This window comes from Oncorhynchus nerka, linkage group LG24 (assembly GCF_034236695.1).
Source record: "Oncorhynchus nerka isolate Pitt River linkage group LG24, Oner_Uvic_2.0, whole genome shotgun sequence".
Lineage (NCBI taxonomy): Eukaryota > Metazoa > Chordata > Actinopteri > Salmoniformes > Salmonidae > Oncorhynchus > Oncorhynchus nerka.
Genome location: NC_088419.1, coordinates 100,038,522 through 100,054,975, shown reverse-complemented (window position 1 = coordinate 100,054,975; position 16,454 = coordinate 100,038,522). Strand labels below are relative to the sequence as shown.

Sequence of the window (16,454 nt, the reverse complement as noted above, 5' to 3'; positions counted from 1 at the left end):
TTAATTTATAATTTATCCGTAGCTATCTGAAACACTGGTTACTATATTTAATATATGTAATTTATCCGTAGCTATCTGAAACACTGGTGACTATATTTAATATTTAATATATGTAATTTATCCGTAGCTATCTGAAACACTGGTGACTATATTTAATATTTAATAATGTAATTTATCCGTAGCTATCTGAAACACTGGTTACTATATATTTAATATTTAATAATGTAATTTATCCGTAGCTATCTGAAACACTGGTTACTATATTTAATATTTAATAATGTAATTTATCCGTAGCTATCTGAAACACTGGTTACTCCCTATCCTATGTTTCCTTGGAGCCAGACAGTCCCGTGGTTCACATATCCCCTGGCAGCTTTAGTTATGGGCTTGTGCCCCTGTTTCTTCTTCCTTGTCGTGTGTGTGTGTATGTGTGTGTGTGTGTGTGTGTGTGCCACCTGTCTACCTACAGCGTCTTGGTGTTGTTCTGTTGCAGGACTTCCTGTCTACCTACAGCGTCTTGGTGTTGTTCTGTTGCAGGACTTCCTGTCTACCTACAGCGTCTTGGTGTTGTTCTGTTGCAGGACTTCCTGTCTACCTACAGCGTCTTGGTGTTGTTCTGTTGCAGGACTTCCTGTCTACCTACAGCGTCTTGGTGTTGTTCTGTTGCAGGACTTCCTGTCTACCTACAGCGTCTTGGTGTTGTTCTGTTGCAGGACTTCCTGTCTACCTACAGCGTCTTGGTGTTGTTCTGTTGCAGGACTTCCTGTCTACCTACAGCGTCTTGGTGTTGTTCTGTTGCAGGACTTCCTGTCTACCTACAGCGTCTTGGTGTTGTTCTGTTGCAGGACTTCCTGTGCCAAATGGAGCGATGCTGTAAACAGTACCACCTCATCACGCCCATCACCTTCCCCCTGGAGCACCCTGTGGAGGAAGTAGGCCGTCTGCTTCTCTGCTGCCTGCTCAAACACCAGGACCTCGGTAACCTAGCAACCACACTGTTACTGTGTGTGTGTAGTAACAGAGGGTAGGGGTCATACAGAGGGTAGGGGTCATACTGTCTATGTAGTAACAGGGGGTAGGGGTCATACTGTCTATGTAGTAACAGGGGGTTGGGGTCATACTGTCTATGTAGTAACAGGGGGTAGGGGTCATACTGTCTATGTAGTAACAGGGGTTGGGGTCATACTGTCTATGTAGTAACAGGGGGTAGGGGTCATACTGTCTATGTAGTAACAGAGGGTAGGGGTCATACTGTCTATGTAGTAACAGAGGGTAGGGGTCATACTGTCTATGTAGTAACAGAGGGTAGGGGTCATACTGTCTATGTAGTAACAGGGGGTAGGGGTCATACTGTCTATGTAGTAACAGAGGGTAGGGGTCATACTGTCTATGTAGTAACAGAGGGTAGGGGTCATACAGAGGGTAGGGGTCATACTGTCTATGTAGTAACAGAGGGTAGGGGTCATACTGTCTATGTAGTAACAGAGGGTAGGGGTCATACAGAGGGTAGGGGTCATACTGTCTATGTAGTAACAGAGGGTAGGGGTCATACTGTCTATGTAGTAACAGAGGGTAGGGGTCATACAGAGGGTAGGGGTCATACTGTCTATGTAGTAACAGAGGGTAGGGGTCATACTGTCTATGTAGTAACAGAGAGTAGGGGTCATACTGTCTATGTAGTAACAGAGGGTAGGGGTCATACAGAGGGTAGGGGTCATACTGTCTATGTAGTAACAGAGGGTAGGGGTCATACAGAGGGTAGGGGTCATACTGTCTATGTAGTAACAGAGGGTAGGGGTCATACTGTCTATGTAGTAACAGAGGGTAGGGGTCATACAGAGGGTAGGGGTCATACTGTCTATGTAGTAACAGAGGGTAGGGGTCATACTGTCTATGTAGTAACAGAGGGTAGGGGTCATACTGTCTATGTAGTAACAGAGGGTAGGGGTCATACTGTCTATGTAGTAACAGAGGCTAGGGGTCATACTGAGGGTAGGGGTCATACTGTCTATGTAGTAACAGAGGGTAGGGGTCATACAGAGGGTAGGGGTCATACTGTCTATGTAGTAACAGAGGGTAGGGGTCATACTGTCTATGTAGTAACAGAGGGTAGGGGTCATACTGTCTATGTAGTAACAGGGGGTAGGGGTCATACTGTCTCTGTAGTAACAGGGGGTAGGGGTCATACTGTCTATGTAGTAACAGAGGGTAGGGGTCATACTGTCTATGTAGTAACAGAGGGTAGGGGTCATACTGTCTATGTAGTAACAGAGGGTAGGGGTCATACTGTCTATGTAGTAACAGGGGGTAGGGGTCATACTGTCTATGTAGTAACAGAGGGTAGGGGTCATACAGAGGGTAGGGGTCATACTGTCTATGTAGTAACAGAGGGTAGGGGTCATACTGTCTCTGTAGTAACAGAGGGTAGGGGTCATACTGTCTATGTAGTAACAGAGGGTAGGGGTCATACTGTCTATGTAGTAACAGAGGGTAGGGGTCATACTGTCTATGTAGTAACAGAGGGTAGGGTCATACAGAGGGTAGGGTCATACTGTCTATGTAGTAACAGAGGGTAGGGGTCATACTGTCTATGTAGTAACAGAGGGTAGGGGTCATACTGTCTATGTAGTAACAGAGGGTAGGGGTCATACTGTCTATGTAGTAACAGAGGGTAGGGGTCATACAGAGGGTAGGGGTCATACTGTCTATGTAGTAACAGAGGGTAGGGGTCATACTGTCTATGTAGTAACAGGGGGTAGGGGTCATACAGAGGGTAGGGGTCATACTGTCTATGTAGTAACAGGGGGTAGGGGTCATACTGTCTATGTAGTAACAGGGTAGGGGTCATACTGTCTATGTAGTAACAGGGGGTAGGGGTCATACTGTATGTAGTAACAGAGGGTAGGGGTCATACAGAGGGTAGGGGTCATACAGAGGGTAGGGGTCATACAGAGGGTAGGGGTCATACTGTCTATGTAGTAACAGAGGGTAGGGGTCATACTGTCTCTGTAGTAACAGGGGTAGGGGTCATACTGTCTATGTAGTAACAGAGGGTAGGGGTCATACTGTCTATGTAGTAACAGAGGGTAGGGGTCATACTGTCTATGTAGTAACAGAGGGTAGGGGTCATACTGTCTATGTAGTAACAGAGGGTAGGGGTCATACTGTCTATGTAGTAACAGGGGTAGGGGTCATACAGAGGGTTGTCATACTGTCTCTGTAGTAACAGAGGGTAGGGGTCATACTGTCTATGTAGTAACAGAGGGTAGGGGTCATACTGTCTATGTAGTAACAGGGGGTAGGGGTCATACAGAGGGTAGGGGTCATACTGTCTATGTAGTAACAGGGGGTAGGGGTCATACTGTCTATGTAGTAACAGGGGGTAGGGGTCATACAGAGGGTAGGGGTCATACTGTCTATGTAGTAACAGAGGGTTGGGGTCATACTGTCTATGTAGTAACAGGGGGTAGGGGTCATACAGAGGGTAGGGGTCATACTGTCTATGTAGTAACAGAGGGTTGGGGTCATACTGTCTATGTAGTAACAGGGGGTAGGGGTCATACTGTCTATGTAGTAACAGAGGGTAGGGGTCATACTGTCTATGTAGTAACAGGGGGTAGGGGTCATACTGTCTATGTAGTAACAGGGGGTAGGGTCATACAGAGGGTTGGGGTCATACTGTCTCTGTAGTAACAGGGGTAGGGGTCATACTGTCTATGTAGTAACAGGGGGTAGGGGTCATACAGAGGGTTGGGGTCATACTGTCTCTGTAGTAACAGGGGGTAGGGGTCATACTGTCTATGTAGTAACAGGGGGTAGGGGTCATACAGAGGGTTGGGGTCATACTGTCTCTGTAGTAACAGGGGGTAGGGGTCATACTGTCTATGTAGTAACAGAGGGTAGGGGTCATACTGTCTATGTAGTAACAGAGGGTAGGGGTCATACTGTCTATGTAGTAACAGAGAGGGTAGGGGTCATACTGTCTATGTAGTAACAGGGGTAGGGGTCATACTGTCTATGTAGTAACAGAGGGTTGGGGTCATACTGTCTATGTAGTAACAGGGGGTAGGGGTCATACTGTCTATGTAGTAACAGAGGGTAGGGGTCATACTGTCTATGTAGTAACAGGGGTAGGGGTCATACAGAGGGTTGGGGTCATACTGTCTCTGTAGTAACAGGGGTAGGGGTCATACTGTCTATGTAGTAACAGGGGTAGGGGTCATACTGTCTATGTAGTAACAGGGGTCATACAGGGGGTAGGGGTCATACTGTCTATGTAGTAACAGGGGTAGGGGTCATACTGTCTATGTAGTAACAGGGGTAGGGGTCATACAGAGGGTAGGGGTCATACTGTCTATGTAGTAACAGGGGGTAGGGGGTCATACAGGGGTAGGGGTCATACTGTCTATGTAGTAACAGAGGGTAGGGGTCATACTGTCTATGTAGTAACAGAGGGTAGGGGTCATACTGTCTATGTAGTAACAGGGGGTAGGGGTCATACAGAGGGTAGGGGTCATACTGTCTATGTAGTAACAGAGGGTAGGGGTTACACAGAGGGTAGGGGTCATACTGTCTATGTAGTAACAGGGGGTAGGGGTCATACAGTCTATGTAGTAACAGGGGGTAGGGGTCATACTGTATGTAGTAACAGAGGGTAGGGGTCATACAGAGGGTAGGGGTCATACTGTCTATGTAGTAACAGAGGGTAGGGGTCATACAGAGGGTAGGGGTCATACTGTCTATGTAGTAACAGAGGGTAGGGGTCATACTGTCTATGTAGTAACAGAGGGTAGGGGTCATACAGAGGGTAGGGGTCATACTGTCTATGTAGTAACAGAGGGTAGGGGTCATACTGTCTATGTAGTAACAGAGGTAGGGGTCATACTGTCTATGTAGTAACAGAGGGTAGGGGTCATACTGTCTATGTAGTAACAGAGGGTCATACAGAGGGTCATACAGAGTAACAGAGGTAGGGGTCATACTGTCTATGTAGTAACAGAGGGTAGGGGTCATACAGAGGGTAACAGGGGTCATACTGTCTATGTAGTAACAGAGGGTAGGGGTCATACTGTCTATGTAGTAACAGAGGGTAGGGGTCATACTGTCTATGTAGTAACAGAGGGTAGGGGTCATACTGTCTATGTAGTAACAGAGGCTAGGGGTCATACTGTCTATGTAGGGTAGGGGTCATACTGTCTATGTAGTAACAGAGGGTAGGGGTCATACAGAGGGTAGGGGTCATACTGTCTATGTAGTAACAGAGGGTAGGGGTCATACTGTCTATGTAGTAACAGGGGGTAGGGGTCATACTGTCTATGTAGTAACAGGGGGTAGGGGTCATACTGTCTATGTAGTAACAGGGGTAGGGGTCATACTGTCTATGTAGTAACAGAGGGTAGGGGTCATACTGTCTATGTAGTAACAGAGGGTAGGGGTCATACTGTCTATGTAGTAACAGAGGGTAGGGGTCATACTGTCTATGTAGTAACAGGGGGTAGGGGTCATACTGTCTATGTAGTAACAGAGGGTAGGGGTCATACAGAGGGTAGGGGTCATACTGTCTATGTAGTAACAGAGGGTAGGGGTCATACTGTCTCTGTAGTAACAGAGGGTAGGGGTCATACTGTCTATGTAGTAACAGAGGGTAGGGGTCATACTGTCTATGTAGTAACAGAGGGTAGGGGTCATACTGTCTATGTAGTAACAGAGGGTAGGGGTCATACAGAGGGTAGGGGTCATACTGTCTATGTAGTAACAGAGGGTAGGGGTCATACTGTCTATGTAGTAACAGAGGGTAGGGGTCATACTGTCTATGTAGTAACAGAGGGTAGGGGTCATACTGTATGTAGTAACAGAGGGTAGGGGTCATACTGTCTATGTAGTAACAGAGGGTAGGGGTCATACAGAGGGTAGGGGTCATACTGTCTCTGTAGTAACAGAGGGTAGGGGTCATACTGTCTATGTAGTAACAGAGGGTAGGGGTCATACTGTCTATGTAGTAACAGGGGGTAGGGGTCATACAGAGGGTAGGGGTCATACTGTCTATGTAGTAACAGGGGGTAGGGGTCATACTGTCTATGTAGTAACAGGGTAGGGGTCATACTGTCTATGTAGTAACAGGGGTAGGGGGTCATACTGTCTATGTAGTAACAGGGGGTAGGGGTCATACTGTATGTAGTAACAGAGGGTAGGGGTCATACAGAGGGTAGGGGTCATACAGAGGGTAGGGGTCATACTGTCTATGTAGTAACAGAGGGTAGGGGTCATACTGTCTCTGTAGTAACAGGGGGTAGGGGTCATACTGTCTATGTAGTAACAGAGGGTAGGGGTCATACTGTCTATGTAGTAACAGAGGGTAGGGGTCATACTGTCTATGTAGTAACAGAGGGTAGGGGTCATACTGTCTATGTAGTAACAGAAGGTAGGGGTCATACTGTCTATGTAGTAACAGGGGGTAGGGGTCATACAGAGGGTAGGGGTCATACTGTCTATGTAGTAACAGGGGGTAGGGGTCATACTGTCTATGTAGTAACAGGGGGTAGGGGTCATACTGTCTATGTAGTAACAGGGGTAGGGGTCATACAGAGGGTAGGGGTCATACTGTCTATGTAGTAACAGAGGGTTGGGGTCATACTGTCTATGTAGTAACAGGGGGTAGGGGTCATACTGTCTATGTAGTAACAGAGGGTAGGGGTCATACTGTCTATGTAGTAACAGGGGTAGGGGTCATACAGAGGGTTGGGGTCATACTGTCTCTGTAGTAACAGGGGTAGGGGTCATACTGTCTATGTAGTAACAGGGGGTAGGGGTCATACAGAGGGTTGGGGTCATACTGTCTCTGTAGTAACAGGGGTAGGGGTCATACTGTCTATGTAGTAACAGGGGGTAGGGGTCATACAGAGGGTTGGGGTCATACTGTCTCTGTAGTAACAGGGGTAGGGGTCATACTGTCTATGTAGTAACAGAGGGTAGGGGTCATACTGTCTGTATGTAGTAACAGAGGGTAGGGGTCATACTGTCTATGTAGTAACAGAGGGTAGGGGTCATACTGTCTATGTAGTAACAGAGGGTAGGGTTCATACTGTCTATGTAGTAACAGGGGTAGGGGTCATACTGTCTATGTAGTAACAGGGGTAGGGGTCATACAGAGGGTTGGGGTCATACTGTCTCTGTAGTAACAGGGGTAGGGGTCATACTGTCTATGTAGTAACAGGGGTTGGGGTCATACAGGGGTAGGGGTCATACTGTCTATGTAGTAACAGAGGGTAGGGGTCATACTGTCTATGTAGTAACAGAGGGTAGGGGTCATACTGTCTATGTAGTAACAGGGGTAGGGGTCATACTGTCTATGTAGTAACAGGGGGTAGGGTCATACAGAGGGTCATACTGTCTCTGTAGTAACAGGGGTAGGGGTCATACTGTCTAAGTAGTAACAGTAACATACAGGGGTAGGGGTCATACTGTCTATGTAGTAACAGAGGGTAGGGTCATACTGTCTAACAGTAGTAACAGAGGGTAGGGGTCATACTGTCTATGTAGTAACAGGGGTAGGGGTCATACAGAGGGTAGGGGTCATACTGTCTATGTAGTAACAGAGGGTAGGGGTCATACTGTCTATGTAGTAACAGTCAGGGTAGGGGTCATACTGTCTATGTAGTAACAGAGGGTATAACAGAGGGTAGGGGTCATACTGTCTATGTAGTAACAGAGGGTCATACAGGGGTAGGGTCATACTGTCTATGTAGTAACAGAGGGTAGGGGTCATACTGTCTATGTAGTAACAGAGGGTAGGGGGTCATACTGTCTATGTAGTAACAGGGGGTATACTGGGGTAGGGGTCATACTGTCTATGTAGTAACAGGGGTAGGGGTCATACAGAGGGTTGGGGTCATACTGTCTCTGTAGTAACAGGGGTAGGGGTCATACTGTCTATGTAGTAACAGGGGGTAGGGGTCATACTGTCTATGTAGTAACAGAGGGTAGGGGTCATACTGTCTATGTAGTAACAGAGGGTAGGGTCATACTGTCTATGTAGTAACAGAGGGTAGGGGTCATACTGTCTATGTAGTAACAGAGGGTAGGGGTCATACTGTCTATGTAACAGGGGTAGGGGTCATACTGTCTATGTAGTAACAGGGGGTAGGGGTCATACTGTCTATGTAGTAACAGGGGTAGGGTCATACAGAGGGTAGGGGTCATACTGTCTATGTAGTAACAGAGGGTTGGGGTCATACTGTCTATGTAGTAACAGGGGTAGGGGAGGGTAGGGGTCATACTGTCTATGTAGTAACAGAGGGTTGGGGTCATACTGTCTATGTAGTAACAGGGGTAGGGGTCATACTGTCTATGTAGTAACAGGGGTAGGGGTCATACAGAGGGTAGGGGTCATACTGTCTATGTAGTAACAGAGGGTAGGGGTCACACAGAGGGTAGGGGTCATACTGTCTATGTAGTAACAGGGGTAGGGGTCATACTGTCTATGTAGTAACAGGGGTAGGGGTCATACTGTCTATGTAGTAACAGGGGGTAGGGGTCATACAGAGGGTTGGGGTCATACTGTCTCTGTAGTAACAGGGGTAGGGGTCATACTGTCTATGTAGTAACAGAGGGTAGGGGTCATACAGGGGTAGGGGTCATACTGTCTATGTAGTAACAGAGGGTAGGGGTCATACTGTCTATGTAGTAACAGGGGTAGGGGTCATACTGTCTATGTAGTAACAGGGGTAGGGGTCATACTGTCTATGTAGTAACAGGGTTGGGGTCATACAGGGGTAGGGGTCATACTGTCTATGTAGTAACAGGGGTAGGGGTCATACTGTCTATGGTAACAGGGGTAGGGGTCATACAGAGGGTAGGGGTCATACTGTCTATGTAGTAACAGGGGGTAGGGGTCATACAGGGGGGGTAGGGGTCATACTGTCTATGTAGTAACAGAGGGTAGGGGTCATACTGTCTATGTAGTAACAGAGGGGTAGGGGTCATACTGTCTATGTAGTAACAGAGGGTAGGGGTCATACAGAGGGTAGGGTCATACTGTCTATGTAGTAACAGAGGGTAGGGGTCACACAGAGGGTAGGGGTCATACTGTCTATGTAGTAACAGGGGTAGGGGTCATACTGTCTATGTAGTAACAGGGGGGTAGGGGTCATACTGTCTATGTAGTAACAGGGGTAGGGTCATACAGAGGTTGGGTCATACTGTCTCTGTAGTAACAGGGGGTAGGGGTCATACTGTCTATGTAGTAACAGGGGGTAGGGGTCATACAGAGGGTTGGGGTCATACTGTCTATGTAGTAACAGGGGGTAGGGGTCATACTGTCTATGTAGTAACAGGGGGTAGGGGTCATACAGAGGGTTGGGGTCATACTGTCTCTGTAGTAACAGGGGGTAGGGGTCATACTGTCTATGTAGTAACAGGGGGTAGGGGTCATACTGTCTATGTAGTAACAGAGGGTAGGGGTCATACTGTCTATGTAGTAACAGAGGGTAGGGGTCATACTGTCTCTGTAGTAACAGAGGGTAGGGGTCATACTGTCTATGTAGTAACAGAGGGTAGGGGTCATACTGTCTATGTAGTAACAGGGGGTAGGGGTCATACAGAGGGTAGGGGTCATACTGTCTATGTAGTAACAGGGGGTAGGGGTCATACTGTCTATGTAGTAACAGGGGGTAGGGGTCATACAGAGGGTAGGGGTCATACTGTCTATGTAGTAACAGAGGGTAGGGGTCATACTGTCTATGTAGTAACAGGGGTAGGGGTCATACAGAGGGTCATACTGTCTATGTAGTAACAGAGGGTAGGGGTCATACTGTCTATGTAGTAACAGAGGGTAGGGGTCATACTGTCTATGTAGTAACAGGGGGTAGGGGTCATACTGTCTATGTAGTAACAGGGGGTAGGGGTCATACAGAGGGTTGGGGTCATACTGTCTCTGTAGTAACAGGGGGTAGGGGTCATACTGTCTATGTAGTAACAGGGGGTAGGGGTCATACAGAGGGTTGGGGTCATACTGTCTCTGTAGTAACAGGGGTAGGGGTCATACTGTCTATGTAGTAACAGGGGTAGGGGTCATACAGAGGGTTGGGGTCATACTGTCTCTGTAGTAACAGGGGTAGGGGTCATACTGTCTATGTAGTAACAGAGGGTAGGGGTCATACTGTCTATGTAGTAACAGAGGGTAGGGGTCATACTGTCTATGTAGTAACAGAGGGTAGGGGTCATACTGTCTATGTAGTAACAGGGGTAGGGGTCATACTGTCTATGTAGTAACAGAGGGTTGGGGTCATACTGGGGTCATACTGTAGTAACAGGGGGTAGGGGTCATACTGTCTATGTAGTAACAGGGGGTAGGGGTCATACTGTCTATGTAGTAACAGGGGGTAGGGGTCATACAGAGGGTTGGGGTCATACTGTCTCTGTAGTAACAGGGGGTAGGGGTCATACTGTCTATGTAGTAACAGGGGGTAGGGGTCATACTGTCTATGTAGTAACGGGGTTGGGGTCATACAGGGGGTAGGGGTCATACTGTCTATGTAGTAACAGGGGGTAGGGGTCATACTGTCTATGTAGTAACAGGGGTAGGGTCATACAGAGGGTAGGGGTCATACTGTCTATGTAGTAACAGGGGTAGGGGTCATACAGGGGTAGGGGTCATACTGTCTATGTAGTAACAGAGGGTAGGGGTCATACTGTCTATGTAGTAACAGAGGGTAGGGGTCATACTGTCTATGTAGTAACAGGGGGTAGGGGTCATACAGAGGGTAGGGGTCATACTGTCTATGTAGTAACAGAGGGTAGGGGTCACACAGAGGGTAGGGGTCATACTGTCTATGTAGTAACAGGGGTAGGGGTCATACAGTCTATGTAGTAACAGGGGTAGGGGTCATACTGTATGTAGTAACAGAGGGTAGGGGTCATACAGAGGGTAGGGGTCATACAGAGGGTAGTCATACAGAGGGTAGGGGTCATACTGTCTATGTAGTAACAGAGGGTAGGGGTCATACTGTCTATGTAGTAACAGGGGTAGGGGTCATACTGTCTATGTAGTAACAGGGGGTAGGGGTCATACTGTCTATGTAGTAACAGGGGGTAGGGGTCATACTGTCTATGTAGTAACAGGGGTAGGGGTCATACAGGGGTTGGGGTCATACTGTCTCTGTAGTAACAGGGGTAGGGTCATACTGTCTATGTAGTAACAGGGGTAGGGGTCATACTGTCTATGTAGTAACAGGGGTTGAGGGTCATACAGGGGGTAGGGGTCATACTGTCTATGTAGTAACAGGGGGTAGGGTCATACTGTCTATGTAGTAACAGGGGTAGGGTCATACAGAGGGTAGGGGTCATACTGTCTATGTAGTAACAGGGGGTAGGGGTCATACAGGGGGTAGGGGTCATACTGTCTATGTAGTAACAGAGGGTAGGGGTCATACTGTCTATGTAGTAACAGAGGGTAGGGGTCATACTGTCTATGTAGTAACAGAGGGTAGGGGTCATACAGAGGGGTAGGGGTCATACTGTCTATGTAGTAACAGAGGGTAGGGGTCATACAGAGGGTAGGGGTCATACTGTCTATGTAGTAACAGGGGTAGGGTCATAGTAACAGGGGTAGGGGTCATACTGTTTGTAGTAACAGGGGTAGGGGTCATACTGTCATACAGTAGTAACAGAGGGTAGGGGTCATACTGTCTATGTAGTAACAGAGGGTAGGGGTCATACTGTCTATGTAGTAACAGGGGTAGGGTCATACTGTCTATGTAGTAACAGGGGTAGGGGTCATACTGTCTATGTAGTAACAGGGGTAGGGGTCATACTGTCTATGTAGTAACAGGGGTAGGGGTCATACAGAGGGTAGGGTCATACTGTCTATGTAGTAACAGAGGGTAGGGGTCATACTGTCTATGTAGTAACAGAGGGTAGGGGTCATACTGTCTATGTAGTAACAGGGGGTAGGGGTCATACAGAGGGTAGGGGTCATACTGTCTATGTAGTAACAGAGGGTAGGGGTCATACTGTCTATGTAGTAACAGAGGGTAGGGGTCATACTGTCTATGTAGTAACAGAGGGTAGGGGTCATACTGTCTATGTAGTAACAGAGGGTAGGGGTCATACTGTCTATGTAGTAACAGAGGGTAGGGGTCATACAGAGGGTAGGGGTCATACTGTCTATGTAGTAACAGGGGTAGGGGTCATACTGTCTATGTAGTAACAGGGGTAGGGTCATACTGTCTATGTAGTAACAGAGGGTAGGGGTCATACAGAGGGTAGGGGTCATACTGTCTATGTAGTAACAGAGGGTAGGGGTCATACTGTCATACAGAGGGTAGGGGTCATACTGTCTATGTAGTAACAGAGGGTAGGGTCATACTGTCTATGTAGTACACAGAGGGTAGGGGTCATACTGTCTATGTAGTAACAGAGGGTAGGGGGTCATACTGTCTATGTAGTAACAGAGGGTAGGGGTCATACTGTCTATGTAGTAACAGAGGGTAGGGGTCATACTGTCTATGTAGGGTATACAGAGGGTAGGGGTCATACTGTCTATGTAGTAACAGAGGGTAGGGGTCATACTGTCTCTGTAGTAACAGAGGGTAGGGGTCATACTGTCTATGTAGTATACAGAGGGTTGGGGTCATACTGTCTCTGTAGTAACAGGGTAGGGGTCATACTGTCTATGTAGTAACAGGGGTAGGGTAGGGGTCATACTGTCTATGTAGTAACAGGGGTTGGGGTCATACAGGGGGTAGGGGTCATACTGTCTATGTAGTAACAGGGGGTAGGGGTCATACTGTCTATGTAGTAACAGGGGGTAGGGGTCATACAGAGGGTAGGGGTCATACTGTCTATGTAGTAACAGGGGGTAGGGGTCATACAGGGGGTAGGGGTCATACTGTCTATGTAGTAACAGAGGGTAGGGGTCATACTGTCTATGTAGTAACAGAGGGTAGGGGTCATACTGTCTATGTAGTAACAGAGGGTAGGGGTCATACAGAGGGTAGGGGTCATACTGTCTATGTAGTAACAGAGGGTAGGGGTCACACAGAGGGTAGGGGTCATACTGTCTATGTAGTAACAGGGGGTAGGGGTCATACAGTCTATGTAGTAACAGGGGGTAGGGGTCATACTGTATGTAGTAACAGAGGGTAGGGGTCATACAGAGGGTAGGGGTCATACAGAGGGTAGGGGTCATACAGAGGGTAGGGGTCATACTGTCTATGTAGTAACAGAGGGTAGGGGTCATACTGTCTATGTAGTAACAGGGGGTAGGGGTCATACTGTCTATGTAGTAACAGGGGGTAGGGGTCATACTGTCTATGTAGTAACAGGGGGTAGGGGTCATACTGTCTATGTAGTAACAGGGGGTAGGGGTCATACAGAGGGTAGGGGTCATACTGTCTATGTAGTAACAGAGGGTAGGGGTCATACTGTCTATGTAGTAACAGAGGGTAGGGGTCATACTGTCTATGTAGTAACAGGGGGTAGGGGTCATACAGAGGGTAGGGGTCATACTGTCTATGTAGTAACAGAGGGTAGGGGTCATACTGTCTATGTAGTAACAGAGGGTAGGGGTCATACTGTCTATGTAGTAACAGAGGGTAGGGGCCCTACTGTCTATGTAGTAACAGAGGGTAGGGGCCATACTGTCTATGTAGTAACAGAGGGTAGGGGTCATACAGAGGGTAGGGGTCATACTGTCTATGTAGTAACAGGGGGTAGGGGTCATACTGTCTATGTAGTAACAGGGGGTAGGGGTCATACTGTCTATGTAGTAACAGAGGGTAGGGGTCATACAGAGGGTAGGGGTCATACTGTCTATGTAGTAACAGAGGGTAGGGGTCATACAGAGGGTAGGGGTCATACTGTCTATGTAGTAACAGAGGGTAGGGGTCATACAGAGGGTAGGGGTCATACTGTCTATGTAGTAACAGAGGGTAGGGGTCATACTGTCTATGTAGTAACAGAGGGTAGGGGTCATACTGTCTATGTAGTAACAGAGGGTAGGGGTCATACTGTCTATGTAGTAACAGAGGGTAGGGGTCATACAGAGGGTAGGGGTCATACTGTCTATGTAGTAACAGAGGGTAGGGGTCATACTGTCTCTGTAGTAACAGAGGGTAGGGGTCATACTGTCTATGTAGTAACAGAGGGTAGGGGTCATACTGTCTATGTAGTAACAGAGGGTAGGGGTCATACAGAGGGTAGGGGTCATACTGTCTATGTAGTAACAGAGGGTAGGGGTCATACTGTCTATGTAGTAACAGGGGGTAGGGGTCATACAGAGGGTAGGGGTCATACTGTCTATGTAGTAACAGGGGTAGGGGTCATACAGAGGGTAGGGGGTCATACTGTCTATGTAGTAACAGAGGGTAGGGTCATACTGTCTATGTAGTAACAGAGGGTAGGGGGTCATACTGTCTCTGTAGTAACAGAGGGTAGGGGGTCATACTGTCTATGTAGTAACAGGGGTAGGGGGTCATACTGTCTATGTAGTAACAGGGGGTAGGGGGTCATACAGAGGGTGGGGTCATACTGTCTCTGTAGTAACAGGGGTAGGGTCATACTGTCTATGTAGTAACAGGGGTAGGGTCATACAGAGGGTTGGGGTCATACTGTCTCTGTAGTAACAGGGGGTAGGGGTCATACTGTCTATGTAGTAACAGGGGTAGGGGTCATACAGAGGGTTGGGGGTCATACTGTCTCTGTAGTAACAGGGGGTAGGGGTCATACTGTCTATGTAGTAACAGAGGGTAGGGGTCATACTGTCTATGTAGTAACAGAGGGTAGGGGTCATACTGTCTATGTAGTAACAGAGGGTAGGGGTCATACTGTCTATGTAGTAACAGGGGTAGGGGAGGGTCATACTGTCTATGTAGTAACAGAGGGTTGGGGTCATACTGTCTATGTAGTAACAGGGGTAGGGGTCATACTGTCTATGTAGTAACAGAGGGTAGGGGTCATACTGTCTAGTAGTAACAGAGGGTAGGGTCATACTGTCTATGTAGTAACAGAAGGTAGGGGTCATACTGTCTATGTAGTAACAGGGGTAGGGGTCATACTGTTTATGTAGTAACAGGGGTAGGGGTCATACTGTCTATGTAGTAACAGGGGGTAGGGGTCATACTGTCTATGTAGTAACAGGGGTAGGGTCATACAGAGGGTAGGGGTCATACTGTCTATGTAGTAACAGAGGGTTGGGGTCATACTGTCTATGTAGTAACAGGGGTAGGGGTCATACTGTCTATGTAGTAACAGAGGGTAGGGGTCATACTGTCTATGTAGTAACAGGGGTAGGGGTCATACAGAGGGTTGGGGTCATACTGTCTCTGTAGTAACAGGGGTAGGGGTCATACTGTCTATGTAGTAACAGGGGTAGGGGTCATACAGAGGGTTGGGGTCATACTGTCTCTGTAGTAACAGGGGTAGGGGTCATACTGTCTATGTAGTAACAGGGGTAGGGGTCATACAGAGGGTTGGGGTCATACTGTCTCTGTAGTAACAGGGGGTAGGGTCATACTGTCTATGTAGTAACAGAGGGTAGGGGTCATACTGTCTATGTAGTAACAGAGGGTAGGGGTCATACTGTCTATGTAGTAACAGAGGGTAGGGGTCATACTGTCTATGTAGTAACAGGGGTAGGGGTCATACTGTCTATGTAGTAACAGGGGTAGGGGTCATACAGAGGGTTGGGGTCATACTGTCTCTGTAGTAACAGGGGTAGGGGTCATACTGTCTATGTAGTAACAGGGGGTTGGGGTCATACAGGGGGTAGGGGTCATACTGTCTATGTAGTAACAGAGGGTAGGGGTCATACTGTCTATGTAGTAACAGGGGGTAGGGGTCATACAGGGGGTAGGGGTCATACTGTCTATGTAGTAACAGGGGGTAGGGGTCATACAGGGGTAGGGGTCATACTGTCTATGTAGTAACAGGGGTAGGGTCATACAGGGGGTAGGGGTCATACTGTCTATGTAGTAACAGGGGTAGGGTCATACAGAGGTTAGGGGTCATACTGTCTATGTAGTAACAGGGGGTAGGGGTCATACAGGGGGTAGGGGTCATACTGTCTATGTAGTAACAGAGGGTAGGGGTCATACAGAGGGTTGGGGTCCTACTGTCTCTGTAAACAGGGGTAGGGGTCATACTGTCTATGTAGTAACAGGGGTAGGGGTCATACTGTCTATGTAGTAACAGGGGGTAGGGGTCATACTGTCTATGTAGTAACAGGGGGTAGGGGTCATACAGAGGGTTGGGGTCATACTGTCTCTGTAGTAACAGGGGGTAGGGGTCATACTGTCTATGTAGTAACAGAGGGTAGGGGTCATACTGTCTATGTAGTAACAGAGGGTAGGGGTCATACTGTCTATGTAGTAACAGAGGGTAGGGGTCATACTGTCTATGTAGTAACAGAGGGTAGGGGTCATACTGTCTATGTAGTAACAGGGGTAGGGGTCATACAG

General features: G+C 47.8%; 1 protein-coding gene across 1 annotated transcript in view; it reads left to right on the top strand.

Annotated features, from left to right (window-relative positions):
- Positions 1–16,454, top strand: part of herc2 (HECT and RLD domain containing E3 ubiquitin protein ligase 2) — a 326,293-nt gene that overhangs the window by 110,218 nt on the left and 199,621 nt on the right. Inside the window, 1 exon segment of the mRNA XM_065008536.1 lies at positions 846–978. Within this exon segment, the coding sequence (XP_064864608.1) occupies positions 846–978 (133 nt within the window).